Source organism: Sciurus vulgaris (genome assembly GCF_902686455.1).
Source record: "Sciurus vulgaris genome assembly, chromosome: 9".
In the NCBI taxonomy this organism is placed as follows: domain Eukaryota; kingdom Metazoa; phylum Chordata; class Mammalia; order Rodentia; family Sciuridae; genus Sciurus; species Sciurus vulgaris.
The window spans coordinates 1,299,442-1,312,299 of NC_136469.1; the positions used below are offsets into that span (position 1 = coordinate 1,299,442).

The window sequence follows — 12,858 nt, forward strand, 5'->3', positions numbered from 1 at the left end:
GATCATGGGTAGCATAGTTTGTCATTCTGTTATCCTCACAGCTCTCACTGCAGAGGTTTCTGCAAGCTGCAGCCCCCGGGTTGGGAAGTACGGTCTGCCTTTTGGCCCATGCTGCCCTCACTGTAGAGGGCTCCAGGAGTTGCGGGCTCTGGGGATTCTGGGTGGGCAGTTCATCACTTGGCAGCCCTCACCCCTGAGGCTCCTGAAGTGGCTTGCTGCACTCTCACCCAGCCATCCCTGAGGATTCTGGGCAGTTCAGTCCAGCATTCCGTCCACATGACGCTGAATGGTCTGCAGCAGCTGCGGCCACATACTGGCCCTGGGACACTAAGGATTCCGGGTAGTGCAGCCTGGAGGCTGTCCACACAGCCGTCAGCACTGTGCCCCTGGGACTTGCCAGACAGCCCGCCCCACTGTGAGCAGACTCACCCAGCAAACCCCAGCCTCATCAGGCTTCTCCTAAAACCTGTAGTCATGCAACGAAGTCTTTAATGCAGCCACAATTGAAAATAATTCTGAATAATTCCTTAATATCAAATGCCCAATTAATACACAGATTTCTTCAGCTATTTCAAATAAATTTTATAGTTGGATGCAAACAAATGAGGTTCAAACTAAGAACATTCATCACATTTGATTAATGTCTTAAGTCTTTCTTTTCTTGTCACCTACTTATTGACAAAAGTAGTTAACTTATAATGTAGAATTTGCAAGTCATAGTGTCTGGGATTTTACCCACACATACTAGACACCACTCTGACCTATAACCCCACCCACAGGTTCTTCTTTTAACAAACACAAGTACAATATTTACTCTTGAAGAAACTTCAATTTTTAACACATCAACTTCCCAATATTTCTCAAGTACTTTAACACTATAGGAAAAAATGAGTCATTAAAACAAGAATAAGAGTAAGCAACGAGGTGCACATTATTAGCCCTTCCCCTCGGCCCTAGTGAGACTCCAGGCCCTGGGCCACCCCTGCACCATCTTGGGAAGCCATCTGTGTTTCTCCTTTCTGTGTCCTTGAACTTCTCTCCAGAAACACACTCAAGTCACACAAAACACACTGGCCTGCTATGATGATGAGCAGCCGAAGCCCCAAGAAGGAATACTTTTATAAAGTAAGTTCTGCTAAGACATTACCTGAGAAAGTGAAGAACGGCAGAACGTCTTCCTCAGCCACCGGGCAGTGCACACGATTTCCCCTCATTTTTCCTTCACATGGATCTCAGTCATTCTGAGTCTGCAACGGCATCTCCATGGGTAGGTGCAGAGGAGAAGGAGGCTCTGGTTCTCACCTTAGACAGAGCCTCCAGGAATCCCCAGGCCATGGTGTCTCCCTAGGTGGGTCCCCAGGAGAAGGAGGCTCTGCGACTGACCTTAGACAGAGCCCTGAGGCATCCCCAGACAAGCTACCTTCCCAGATGGGTCTCCAGGATAAAGAACCTCTGCTCCTCACCTTTGATAGAGCGCAGGACATCCCAAGCTGTGGCATTCCTGGTTGGGTCCTGAGGATAACAAAGCTTGCCAAGGACAGAGAACACGGACCTTGGCCTTAACTGGTATAATCTGATTTCCTAATGGAATCAGGTAAGTCACTAAATTATAAAGAGTGATGATGACTTCAGTCTGCACTTAATTAGGTAGACCATAGGTTTGAATGCATTACTGATGAGTTGTCATTTTCTGACGATCTTTGAGGCCACTCATAGTGTGAAATTTGAACAGTGAGGACAGTGTCATGGTTTGGGTATGAAGTGTCCCCCAACAGTTCATGCATTAGAAACATTACAGACAATGCAGGAATGCTCAGAGGTAACATGGTTAGATTATGAGAGTAGTCTCATCATGGATTAATCCATTTGTGGGTTAAAGGATTAATAGTTTGAAAGAATACTTGGTGGTAGCTGTAGGCAGGTGGGGCATGGCTAGAAAAGGCGGGTAATGGTGGGCATGCTTTTGGGGATTATGTTTTGTCCCTGGCCCCTCCTCTTTTTCCTGACCACCATGAGCTGGAAAGCTCTCTCCACCACATCATTCCATCAAGATATTCTGCCTCGCCTCAGGTCCAGAGTGATGGAGTTGGCTGACCATGGACTGAAACTCTGAAACCATGAGCCAAAACTAAAATTTTCCTCCTCCAGTTTGTTCTTGTCAGATACTTAGGTCACAGCAGTGAAAAGCTGACTACTTTCAGCAATGTCCACTAGATTCATTGATAAAAGAGCCCAAGTCAGAACCTTCATGAAACAATAACTTTCTTTGTGCCACAAGCATATTTTTAACTTGTTGTATGTGCCACAGTGTGGAATAGTTTGCAAATTGATGCTCTTGTATTTCTCCTTTATGTAATTTTTTATTTGTTCTTTTTAGATAAATATGACAGTAGAGCATATTTAACATGTTATACATACATGGAGTATAACTTATTCTAATTACAATCTCATTCTTGAGGTTGTACATGGAGTTACGTTTGTCATGAATCCATATATGAACATCGGAAATCGATGTCTGACTCATTCTACTGTCTTTCCTACTCCCCTCTCCCTTCCCTTCGCTTCCCTTTGTCTTATCCAGTGACTTTCTATTATTACACACACACACACACACACACACACACACACACACACATTTATTGTGTGTTAGCATCTGTTTATCATTTGGCCTTTGGTTTTGAGGGGGATCAGCTTATTTCACTTAGTATGATAGTCTCCAGTTCCATCCAGAAACAAACTTTTTTGGTTGTTGGTAATTTTTATTTTACAGTGAGATGGTTCTTGATAGATTCTGTTATGAATTTAATATTGTGCTGAGAGATGAATAAAAATTTTGAAATCTTTTGATTCTAGGGGATAGGAAAGGAACAGATTACGTAACATCTTTGAAAGAGGAAAAAAGAAAACTGAAATGGAGCTACCAGAAAAGGAAGGAAGAAGGGAAGGGAGGAAGGACAGTACTTCAAAAAATGAGCACGAGCTGAGGCCAAAAGCGAGTTTTATTTATAGACCTCTGACGGCACACATGCTCAGTGCTGCCCCTATCCTGCCACCATCGACCACAAAACAGGGAGGACTGGGCCTCTTCCAGCAGGTGCGGCCCCAGGAGCCTGCCCAGGAATGAGGGGCAACGAAAGCAGGACTCACTCTTTCTCCTGCACCATCAATATACATTCACGTTTTTGTCTGACGTTAGAAGTACCTGCCAGTCACTGAAGTACTTTCAGAAGATTCGTCCCTCGAAGTGTTTTCCATGCACCGTGTGGTTCACTGAAAGATCACAGTGCTCTAAGTGGAATCGGCGGATTAGACTACACGTGCAGAGCAGAAGTACAAGAGTCGTGCACTGCTTTACTTGAGGAGCGCACTCTCCAGTGGTTCTGATACATGCCGCGAGCAGGTTGCACAAATCAGCTAGAGGGGTGGGAACTTAGCTGGTACCATTTCCACGACCCTTTCCTGGCCTGCCAGTGAAGAGTCTCCACACCCAAATATCTCCCTGATGCTGAGCAACCTCTCAGACTCCAGGGGGACCCTGTGCCGGAGATAGTGTGCATTTTTGGCCTTTGCAAACAACTCCGAGAAGCTTGGCTTTGTGGTCTCCCCTTTGCAGCCTCCTGCACATTCCATGGAATTTGGGGGAATTTGTTCCACAGCACTCCCGCCAGGCTTCAGATTGGCATCTTTGGATCTGGTCTCACCAAGGTGGACCGTTCCACTAGCACCAGGGGTGTGGAAGTGAAGGCTGCGCTCTGCAGTGCTGCTGGAAACTGCTTGGTCTTGGTGTGTGACAGAGATGCCCTCTGTGGGGTCTGTGCGCTGAGGTGGGCTTGCAGACTCTTTCTCCTGGGCTCGCAGCTTCTCTGCCACAAAGCTGGCGGTCCTGTGAGTCTGAGATGGCCAGTGCTCTCTTCTCCCGGTGGGGTTTTTGAGGCCAGTGTGACATAAAAGAGGCATGTGGGAGTTGATTTTGTACCTTTCCTGGGTCATGTTGGTTGCCAGTGCTCTGGGAAGGGAGGAAAGAAGAAGAAAGATCTCTGGAAACTGAGAAGAGACTCGTGTTTAGACTTCAGGGTACAGGCCTCTATCAGGGTGGAGCCTGCTGAGTTGTGGAGTATGAGAGTGGAGGCAGGAGAGCGCGGAGGCTCTGGAGAACTGAGAGGTCTGTCTCCTCAGGGGGAAGGGGGCATTTCCTCTGGGAGAGAAGCATATTTCACTGGGTCAAGGGGAAGAAGAACTCAGGGCCATACTCCTGCCTTGAACGTGTACCTTCTTACCTGATTTCAATTTTTGGAGGTCTGTGCTTCTGTCCTCCCTGTGGTGGGAACCTGAGGACAACTTCTGGCCTCTTCTGAGTTCCATTCCCAAGAGAAGAGGACACTCTCGCCTTGACAATATCTGCCTCAAGTCAATGAAAAAGTTTATGGGGGAACTGCGCTCCCCCAGCGTGGCATGCTGGGGTCCCAGCCCGAGTGCTTCACCCCTTAGCTCTTTACACTTAAGTGAGGCCTTTAGGATGGGTTCTGACCCATTAGGACCGTGCTCGCATTTGAACTGAGACACACAGACACAAGAGAGCACCTCGTGAAACGTATGGGAAAGGACACCCCCACCTGCCAAGGAGAGAGGCCACAGCCCTTCTTCTCTCCAGTGCCCAATTGTGCAAGGGACAGCCACCCTTTGATCTTGGACTCCTAGACTCCTGAATCAAGAGACAGTGAAGTCTGTTAAGTGACCTTATTTGCTGTGCTTTGTTAGGGAGTCCTGGAGAACAAATAGTACGAGAAGAAATGCAGGGAAAGGGGCTGCAGTGTGTGACATTCCCGCTACATGCCAGGCTGACCTGGCACAACCAAGGAAACAGAAAACCTCGGTAGAGCTCGCAGTGTTTGCACAGACCGTGTCAGAGAGGATTTAGAAACTCTGAGACCACAGTTTAAACAACCAAAGCCCGTGGAGGTTTACTTGGCAAGCACGGTGTTTTGAAAGACAAAATAACTGCGTGTGAGTTTTGTCTCATTCACCACGACTATGTGACCTGTGAACTCCTGGCAGGATTTTACAACTGCCAGCCATGACCGAGGGGACTCCACTGGCCAAGAGGGGACAGCTCTTCATCTGTGTTCCTGGCCACAGGGGACCACCAGTTTCTCAAGACCTCCTACAAGCTGGTCATGTGAGGACGAGAGTTTTAATGAAAATGAGTCCCCTGAGTGCAGTGGTTCGCACTGAGCACACAGCTCAGTGGCAGAGTGCTTGCCTGGCCTGTGCCAAGTCCTGAGAACAATCCCTGCGCCACAGGAAGTGAAAACAGAACACACGCAGGCAGAAGAGTGGTCAGCAGGTACCAGGTAGGGATCCAGAATCCACAGTAACCTCCCAACCTCTGCAATCTGATCACTCCTTTCTGAAGCCGTTGGCACTGTTCCTGGCATTCTCCCTGGAGAACTTGCCATTCCCTGTGAACTAGGGGATGGGGAGCTGCCCCCCTGCCAGGCCACTGTCTCAGCTCAGGCCTGCTGGGCTGGCAGGTTCCAGAAGGAGCTTAGGGATTCTTTTTGACGGCAGTTCCCAGCGTATGTCTGTGGCGGCACAGAGCCTGCATCCTCCTCACATCCAGCCGGCCAGCCCACAAGCCTGCTTCCTCATTCCTTGGACACGATATTGGTCACAAGCCTCTTACAACTCTACTTGCTAAATACCTCGAGATGCTGGCCTCGTTTTCTTCCCCTGAGCAGTGCTTGAGTTCAGCCCTCAGGTCACGCCTGCACTTTGAATTCTATCGAGTCTGCTCTGACTTCACCCTGCGGCCTAAACACTGTGGCCAGAGTGACCCCCCCAACGTGTGAGCAATACTGCTGTTGCGAGACCTGTGGAGCTGTCTGTGGCTGGACACTGGCTGTCCTTCCTCCCGCAGCTGCCCAGCTGCAGTGCCGTGCAGGCCGTGCTCTTCAGTGTCCACGCAGACTGCTGCTCTCTGCCAGAATCGACCCCTTCCTGCCCACCTCTGACAGGCTTCCTAACCCCACTCACCCCTTCTCCAGGTTCTGCTCACACACCACCTCTTGGGAGAGCTTACTGAGGGCCCTTGATGGACGTCGGGAGATTCCAATGCTCCTGCCCAACTTTGTAAGTGACTCTAACTTAGCAGTTAATATTTCTGATGATAATTTTTTGAAGGTACAGCTAACCTCCAATCTAAATATGAGCATCTCAGGAGCAAAGACCACGTTTCGTCACATCCCCATTCCAGCTTCTGAGTGACTGTCATCGTGTTCTGTGAAGTCTGGTCTGTAAAACACCTGACCCGGAACAATCTGCCGTAGTGCCTGAAAAGCTGGATGTTCGAGCTTAAATCTCTAGCCCACTGATTCAAACTCTAAGACGCGCCAAGGCAGGGCATGTCTCTCCTTCCCTTTTCCCTTTTTAGACTGTCCACGGTTGAGACTTAGAGAGATCATGACCTTCGGAGAACGTGGAGATGAGGCCAGGCATCGGGGCCCTGCACACACCGGCAGCTGAGGCGACTGCTCAGCAAGGCGTCCTCCAGAGAGGGGCCACTGGCCTGCCGTGGCCTCTGGAGATTGCAGTGGGATCAAACAGTGCCCTCCAGGGCCCTCCTCAGGCCCTGTTCTCACCCTCGGTGATTCAGCCATTTGTCGCAGACACAGAAATAAAAGCAGGAGGCTCCACTCTTGCTCAAAGTTACCCTTCAGTCCCAAGGAGACTAGAAGTGATCAGATGTAGCTAAAAACATTTGGAGCTTAGAGACAATTCCAGGCCTGACGTCTGCCCCTGCTCTTGGCTCAGTGTCTGTCAGGCTGGGCAGACCTGAGGACTTTCCGCCCTGTGTGCAACTGACTTTCCTCTTGGACATGGCACATCACTCAGAGCCCCTGGCTTCTGGCACCTGAGTTGGGCAAGAAGGGGTCCCAAAGGCTGGGTTCATCTCCAATTCTCTCTGAATTTTCAAGTAATACTAAAATCTAATTATTTTATTGACGAACAAAGGAGAACTAGTTTCTACAAATTCTACAACTGTGACAATGTTCAACAAAACAGTAGGAGAGTTTCAGCTCTGTAATGAATCTGTACTATTTTGTGAGAAGAAATCATTTCCCAGCACTTGCTTTGTGTCTAGGTGGGTTTCAAGTGCTCACTGACTCCTCCAATAGCTTCACCAGGGCAGAATCATTTCCATGGTGTCTGAGAACCTGAGGTCATGATTCTAGATGATTTCACTCTTCCTTTATAAATGGGGCTGGGACTGGAACTTGAACCTTAGTAGCAGCTCGATCAATGATTATTAGCTCCAATAATAAAAGAAGAGACGCAAAGAGGGGCGAAACCAAACCAGCTCAGATGAGCGAACAGAGAGCAGAAGGAGGAACCACCTGAGACAGCGGGAAGCCAGGAGTTCAGGCAAGAGAGAGAAAAGGCAGAGGCTGGAAGCCGAGGTTTCTGAGTAGCTGCTCAGTCAGCTGTGGGACCCGGGAGGGCGGAGGGACATGGAGGTCTGAGCAGGATAGGAAGCTCCTGCTGTCCTGGGTCTGGGGCCCCAGACGGCTGGCTGCCCAGGAGCGAGAGCACCACTCTTCCCTCAGCAGAACCTGCTGCCGCCCGCTCAGCCTGCAGCAGCCCGCCCACCGAGAAGCCTCACCTTGCTGCAGTCTCTGCTGCTCCCTCTGGAGCTGCCTCTGCTCCCTGGTCAGCAGCTTCACCTGGTAGAGGCAGATGGCCTCTAGACTCTGCAGTCGTTGGCGGAGTCTGGCTTCAGCCTGCTTGGCCATCTTCCTCTCCAGATCCAAGTGCTTGTGCAGTGGTCCCCTGACGGCCCTCCTCTCCATTCTCCTCACTGTCCAGAGACGAGGAGCAAGGTACTTCCATGTACTGCAACCAGCCTGACAGAGCGGGGCCTGCTATTGGTCAGCTGGCACCGAAGCTGTGTGCTTCCAAAGCCACAGCTGCCCAGTCAGGTCAGGCCACACTGTCAGGAAGCACTGCCTAGAGTACAATGAGTTTTCGGAGTGTAAAAAGATGGGGTCAAGTCGCTTCCCTACGCTCGGCCTCCTTGCCTCTATGACAGCAATGGAGAGAGGGCTCCCTACGTGGCCCTTTGTGTAAAGATCAAGTGGGAAATATGAACGACTCTTCAGCAGGGGGCAGGAGGTAGGCGCTTTCTACATACACAAGACGTTACTCACCCAGAACAGGACACCTTTCTACTCTTTGGTAAAGACTATTACTCCCAAAGGGCCTGCTCAGAGGCCTGGAGAGGGTCTGAGCACCTAGGCCCCAGGCCTGCTGGTCCTCAGCTCGTTCACTCGCACACACATTCCCTCAGCCTGCTGTCCTGCAGGGACCAATGCCCTGTTGAGAGCTGAGGGTAGAGGTGAGACTGTTCCTGCTCTCAGGTAACTTTCGAGCCTCCACTCTGGAGTCTACAAACTCACGCAAAATCCGAACAATTGACATTTCTAAGAGCAGGCAGAATGGAGTCTGCAATTGCAAAAATAGAAGGACGTCAACAACGAGTGATCGTGGGGAACGAGGGAGTCATGGGACATGAGCCCCTCTTCCACCCCCACCTGTCTTCTCAGAGTTCAGCCTCTGTCCACCCTTCATGCACCCCGATGACTCAACTTGCACCAACTTCACCTCAACCAAACTCAGTGGCACTAATATGCCAGGATATGCCTTGCCTTTCCTTGGAGACCTTGAGAAACTTACCTCAGCTCATAGGAGGACATGTGTACAGGACATAAATGAATCACCATTAATATGGCTTTTTTTTTTTTTTTTTTTTGTGGTGCTGGGGATTGAGCCCAGGGCCTTGTGCTTGCAAGGCAAGCACTCTACCGACTGAGCCATATCCCCAGCCCTTAATAAGGCTTTTGTGGGAAAAGTGCAGGAAGAAGGTCAGCATTAAGAGGGAGATGAGGTCGGGTTCAAGGCAGCTCAGTATAAGACTCTGCTTTAAGAGAGCTTGACTTAGCATCTAAAGAGAAGATGAAACTCATTGACAAGCATGGTGAGCAGCACTTACCTACAAAGGCAGGGTTTTCACGGTGGGAACAGTCCTTGCTTCTTCCACTCAGACCAGTCTTGTTTTCTGCCACAAACGGACAGCCTGGTGTGGGTAGGAGCAAGGGAGAACTGCAGAGTCTCGGGAGTGCTGGGTGCACTGGAAAGCTCTCTCCCTCCCTCCACCCCCTCTTCTGGAGAGTTGGCCCCCAGGGCCTTGGGCACAGCCCTGGAGGAAAGGCGCTGAGAGTGCAGGAAGGCTGCCAGCCTCAAGCCTCCCCCTCCTGGCTGTGTCCATGGGAGCCAAGAATGAGGCGCGGCTCCCTGTGTACACAGGCCCCCTCCCCCTCCTCTTCTGCCGTGCTTCCCTTCCCCCACCCACCCTGCTTCCTGGAAAGAAAGCACCATTTTCTCTGCTGTGCTTGTGCACGTTTTGCACAGTGAGCATGAAGCCAGAATTGGGAACAGGTAGTTAGTGTAGAAATAGGGGATCGGGTCAAATCGAGGAAATGGAGGCCATAAAATCATCTGCCTCTGGAAGTTGGAACCTGCCCCTGGGAGAATGGAATGTCAAGGATCTCCGGAGCCCATTGCTTACCAAATTTACCTGCCTTTATCAAGTACTGCAAGCATGGAGCTGCTAATTAATGCCCCCTGGGCCCTTGCCTGGCTGAATCACCTTGGCCCTTCCCCTGCCCCTCGCTTCTCACTTTATGCAAAACCAGGCCTAGTCAGTAGGCAGGAAGGAGAGATAAGGAAGGAGAGAACTGGAGAACAAAAGAGAATTTAATCTATAAAAGATGTAGGGTGGCTCACTTCTGGGGACTTTAGAACATCAGCCATGGCCCCCTTCTCCCTGCCGGGAGAAGTCTGTATTATTACCTTTAAATAAAACCTGCTTAATATGCTTGACTTGGCGTGCTTCTCTAGTGTTCAATCTTCAACATTAGAAGGAGCAGAATTCGGCACCGGTAAACAGCGGTATCAGATTTGGAGGTCCCACCGAGATTTACGCCAAGGTAAGTAAGCTTCATTCTCCACGCACCTCACATCTGTTTGAGGTGCATCTTTCTGTCTCTTTATTTTTGGAGGGCAAAATGGGCACCCGTCGGCTACTTAAATGCAGTTAGTGCAGCCGCCATTCTTAAGACTCGGGTGAGAGGTTTCCCGGCCCAGGCAAGTTTCCAATCACCTGCTCTGCAGGCATGTTGGACTGTGCTGAAGCCGTTTCCTACTTTTCTGTCCAGGCCCGGAGCGCAATTGCCGCCAGTACACAGTGTCCCTAGTCCTGGTCTGCCCACGATGCGAGGAGGTGGAGGAAGGATTGGAGCAACTGCGGGGTTCTCGGCCCCGGGCTACTCTCGGGTGGACCCCAAAGGTTCCTTCTCCGGACTCCCCCTCCCGACAGCCCTGAGGGGTATCCAGAGTGATCGGTAGACGAATGGCACTGAGGGAAAGCGCCAATTACCTCTGCCTCCGTATGGGCCACACAGTGCACAACACTCCCGCACATCCACTCCTCCTGGATGCTCCCCTTCCCTTGCCGGTCAGACATTAGGGATTCAAGCTGTAGGATTAAGGCCTGGGATGATTAGTGTGAAAATGCCCAGGTTCCCTTTGTTCGCATAGTTAGCCTTCACTAGTGTAGACACTAGAGTCTCCCCATTACTGTTCCTGTGCTTAAATGTGCTCACGGTGTTCTCTTTAAGCTGCAAGAGGGAGGCATTTAAAAACCCCTCCCGTGAGACCCTCCAAGCAAAGGGCGTTATACACCTAACAACCAATAGATGTCCCCTCACCCTCCGGAGATTCCTTTAGTCTACAGGGCAAAAAGATAGGCAAAAGGCACGCTTTTTTACTTTTGTCATCGTTTTTCACAATTAGGAGTTTATAGTGGCAGGAGGAAAGCAGTAATGCCCTTAAGTCTGAATCCTCCCAGGGTCCCTAGCACAGGGCAAACTAGGACCCTAGCACTTTGCCGAAGAAGGCCAGAAATAACTTTGGCAAAGCCAGATAGTGAGAGACGGGTTTTTCTGGACCGTAAGGAAGCTCAGTTAGGGAGACGTCCCTACTTCTAACTCAGAAGGGAGCTTCTCTCTCAACAGTATTGCCAGGTTCACCACTAGCCTGCATACTGCTAAATTGCAAATGATCAAGAAAAGTGCCTTTCATATGTTACCATGCTTGACATCAATAATCTCTACCATGAGAGGAGAAAGCCTTGAGGAATCGCCCACTAAGGGAGGAAAATCGAGGAGACCCTCCCAACTTAAGACAGACAAAAATAAATTTAAGGAGGCTTTTGGAGGATCCTAATAAATATTGAGATGTTTCAAAACTTATGCCAGGTATTGAAAGAATGGACATTTTTTTAAGCTGTCTGAGGTCACCCTCCCAGTCATCTTAACTCCCTAAGGTCACCCTCCCAGGAATGGGAACAAAGCCCTTAAAGCTGTTCCAAGAAACAGCCCCAAACAGAGAATAAAAGGGTAAATTGAGCCAGATAGCCAGATAGTGATCAAACAGAATGATTACCAGAAACTATTGACCAGAATCTACGCCCTATTGTAAAACATTGTGAAACATGTTGTATGTTATCAGCAAACCCAGACCCCCCTTTGAAATTTCCCGGCAGCTTTGTCCCCCCTTTTCCCCCTTTCATGTGTGACTCCTCCCGATGTGTGGTTTCTGCCTTTATAAACCTACAAGATTTTCTGCTAGGGACTCGACTCCTGGAGTTGGGTCCCAGCGCGCTGGAATAAACACCTCTTGCGGTTTGCATCAAGTGACGCCTCCTGCGGTTGATTGGGGTTGCCGTCCATCCATGGGACAGAGTTGGGGTTTCCTTTTGGGGGGGCCTTACATTTGGGGGCTCGTCCGGGATAAGACGGCCCCCCCTCATCCGCGGAGTCGACCTTGGAGGTAAGAAGGGGTACCCCGAAGTTGTCTGTCTTTGTCTTGTGTTTTGTTAGTTGGTCTGGTTCTGTGAGCGCGCTTTCGGTTTCGGTGGCAGCCGTTCGGTGACTCGTGAGAGGGGCCGGACAGTGGCCGGTAGACGTGCCTGGGGGGCCACAGGTTGCAGCCCTGGGGGACGCCCTAAGGGTGGAAGGAGAGCCAGGGACGCCTGGTAGTCTCCGTCGGTAAGGGCGCTGATGGGGTTCAATTGGTGGATCAGAGATTGGCGCCTGTCTGTATCTGGTTCTGTTGTGTGTTTGTGGCGGAGGTGGAGGAAGGGTTGGAACAACTGGGGGGTTCTGGGCCCGGGCTACTCTCGGGTGGACCCCAAAGGTTCCTTCTCTGGACTCCCCCTCCCAACAGCCCTAAAGGGTAACTTAGCAAAGTAGCTTCAGTCTCAAAAGTAATGAAAAATAAGGTCTCATAATTTTAACATCCAACCTGTCCGGATGAGATGGCTAAAATGCCTTAGACACAAAGTTTCTGTTAAAACCTGTTAGATCCTTCCAGATCTCAGTCCAGGCTTGCATTGAAATATAAATAAAAGAAGCCTAAAGGCTCAGTAGGAGACCGGTCTCAAACCCAGGGAAAGAAAAGGTAAAAAGAGTCTTTAAAACTCCAGCAAAGTAAATTTTATGGTACTTTACTAAAGTAATTAACGGCCGTATGATTTTTTTCCAGGACTCTTGGTTTTTTTTAATTATATGTTTTTTTGAGCTCATGATTTTTTTGACCAGTTCTATTTTTTATTCAACTAGAGTTTTTGAACATCTGTTACACTGCAATGGAGATTCACCTATGAAGTTACAAGGGCTTGATTTTGTGTTATTTGTATGTTGTGCTGTCTGATGTCATGTTTTGTCTGTATCAAAACTGAGC

General features: G+C 49.7%; 1 protein-coding gene across 3 annotated transcripts; it reads right to left on the bottom strand.

The window, feature by feature from the left end:
• Positions 1–2,626: 2,626 nt before the first annotated feature.
• On the bottom strand, positions 2,627–9,379 carry CCDC190 (coiled-coil domain containing 190). 3 transcript variants are annotated; one of them, XM_079154500.1, is made up of 4 exons: positions 9,051–9,379; positions 7,661–7,919; positions 4,278–4,398; positions 2,627–4,006 (listed from the first exon to the last, which is right to left on the bottom strand). In XM_079154500.1, the coding sequence occupies exons 2-4, from the start codon at positions 7,845–7,847 to the stop codon at positions 3,415–3,417; spliced, it is 900 nt and encodes a 299-aa protein (XP_079010626.1). In that variant the 5' UTR covers positions 7,848–7,919; positions 9,051–9,379; the 3' UTR covers positions 2,627–3,414. The 3 variants fall into 3 exon arrangements, with proteins under 3 accessions (XP_079010626.1, XP_079010627.1, XP_079010625.1); XM_079154501.1 differs by having other exon boundaries at positions 7,661–7,855; positions 9,047–9,379; XM_079154499.1 differs by lacking the exon at positions 9,051–9,379 and having other exon boundaries at positions 7,661–8,999.
• Between the last annotated feature and the right edge of the window lie 3,479 nt (positions 9,380–12,858).

Coding starts and splice junctions, on each gene's coding strand:
- CCDC190 (XM_079154500.1), bottom strand. CDS start 7,847: ATGGAGAGGAGGGCCGTCAGGGGACCACTGCACAAGCACTTGGATCTG. Junction 4,399..7,660: donor GCAGCAGAGACTGCAGCAAG/GTGAGGCTTCTC, acceptor GACTTGAGGCAG/ATATTGTCAAGGCGAGAGTG. Junction 4,007..4,277: donor CCTCCAAAAATTGAAATCAG/GTAAGAAGGTAC, acceptor CTCCCTTCCCAG/AGCACTGGCAACCAACATGA.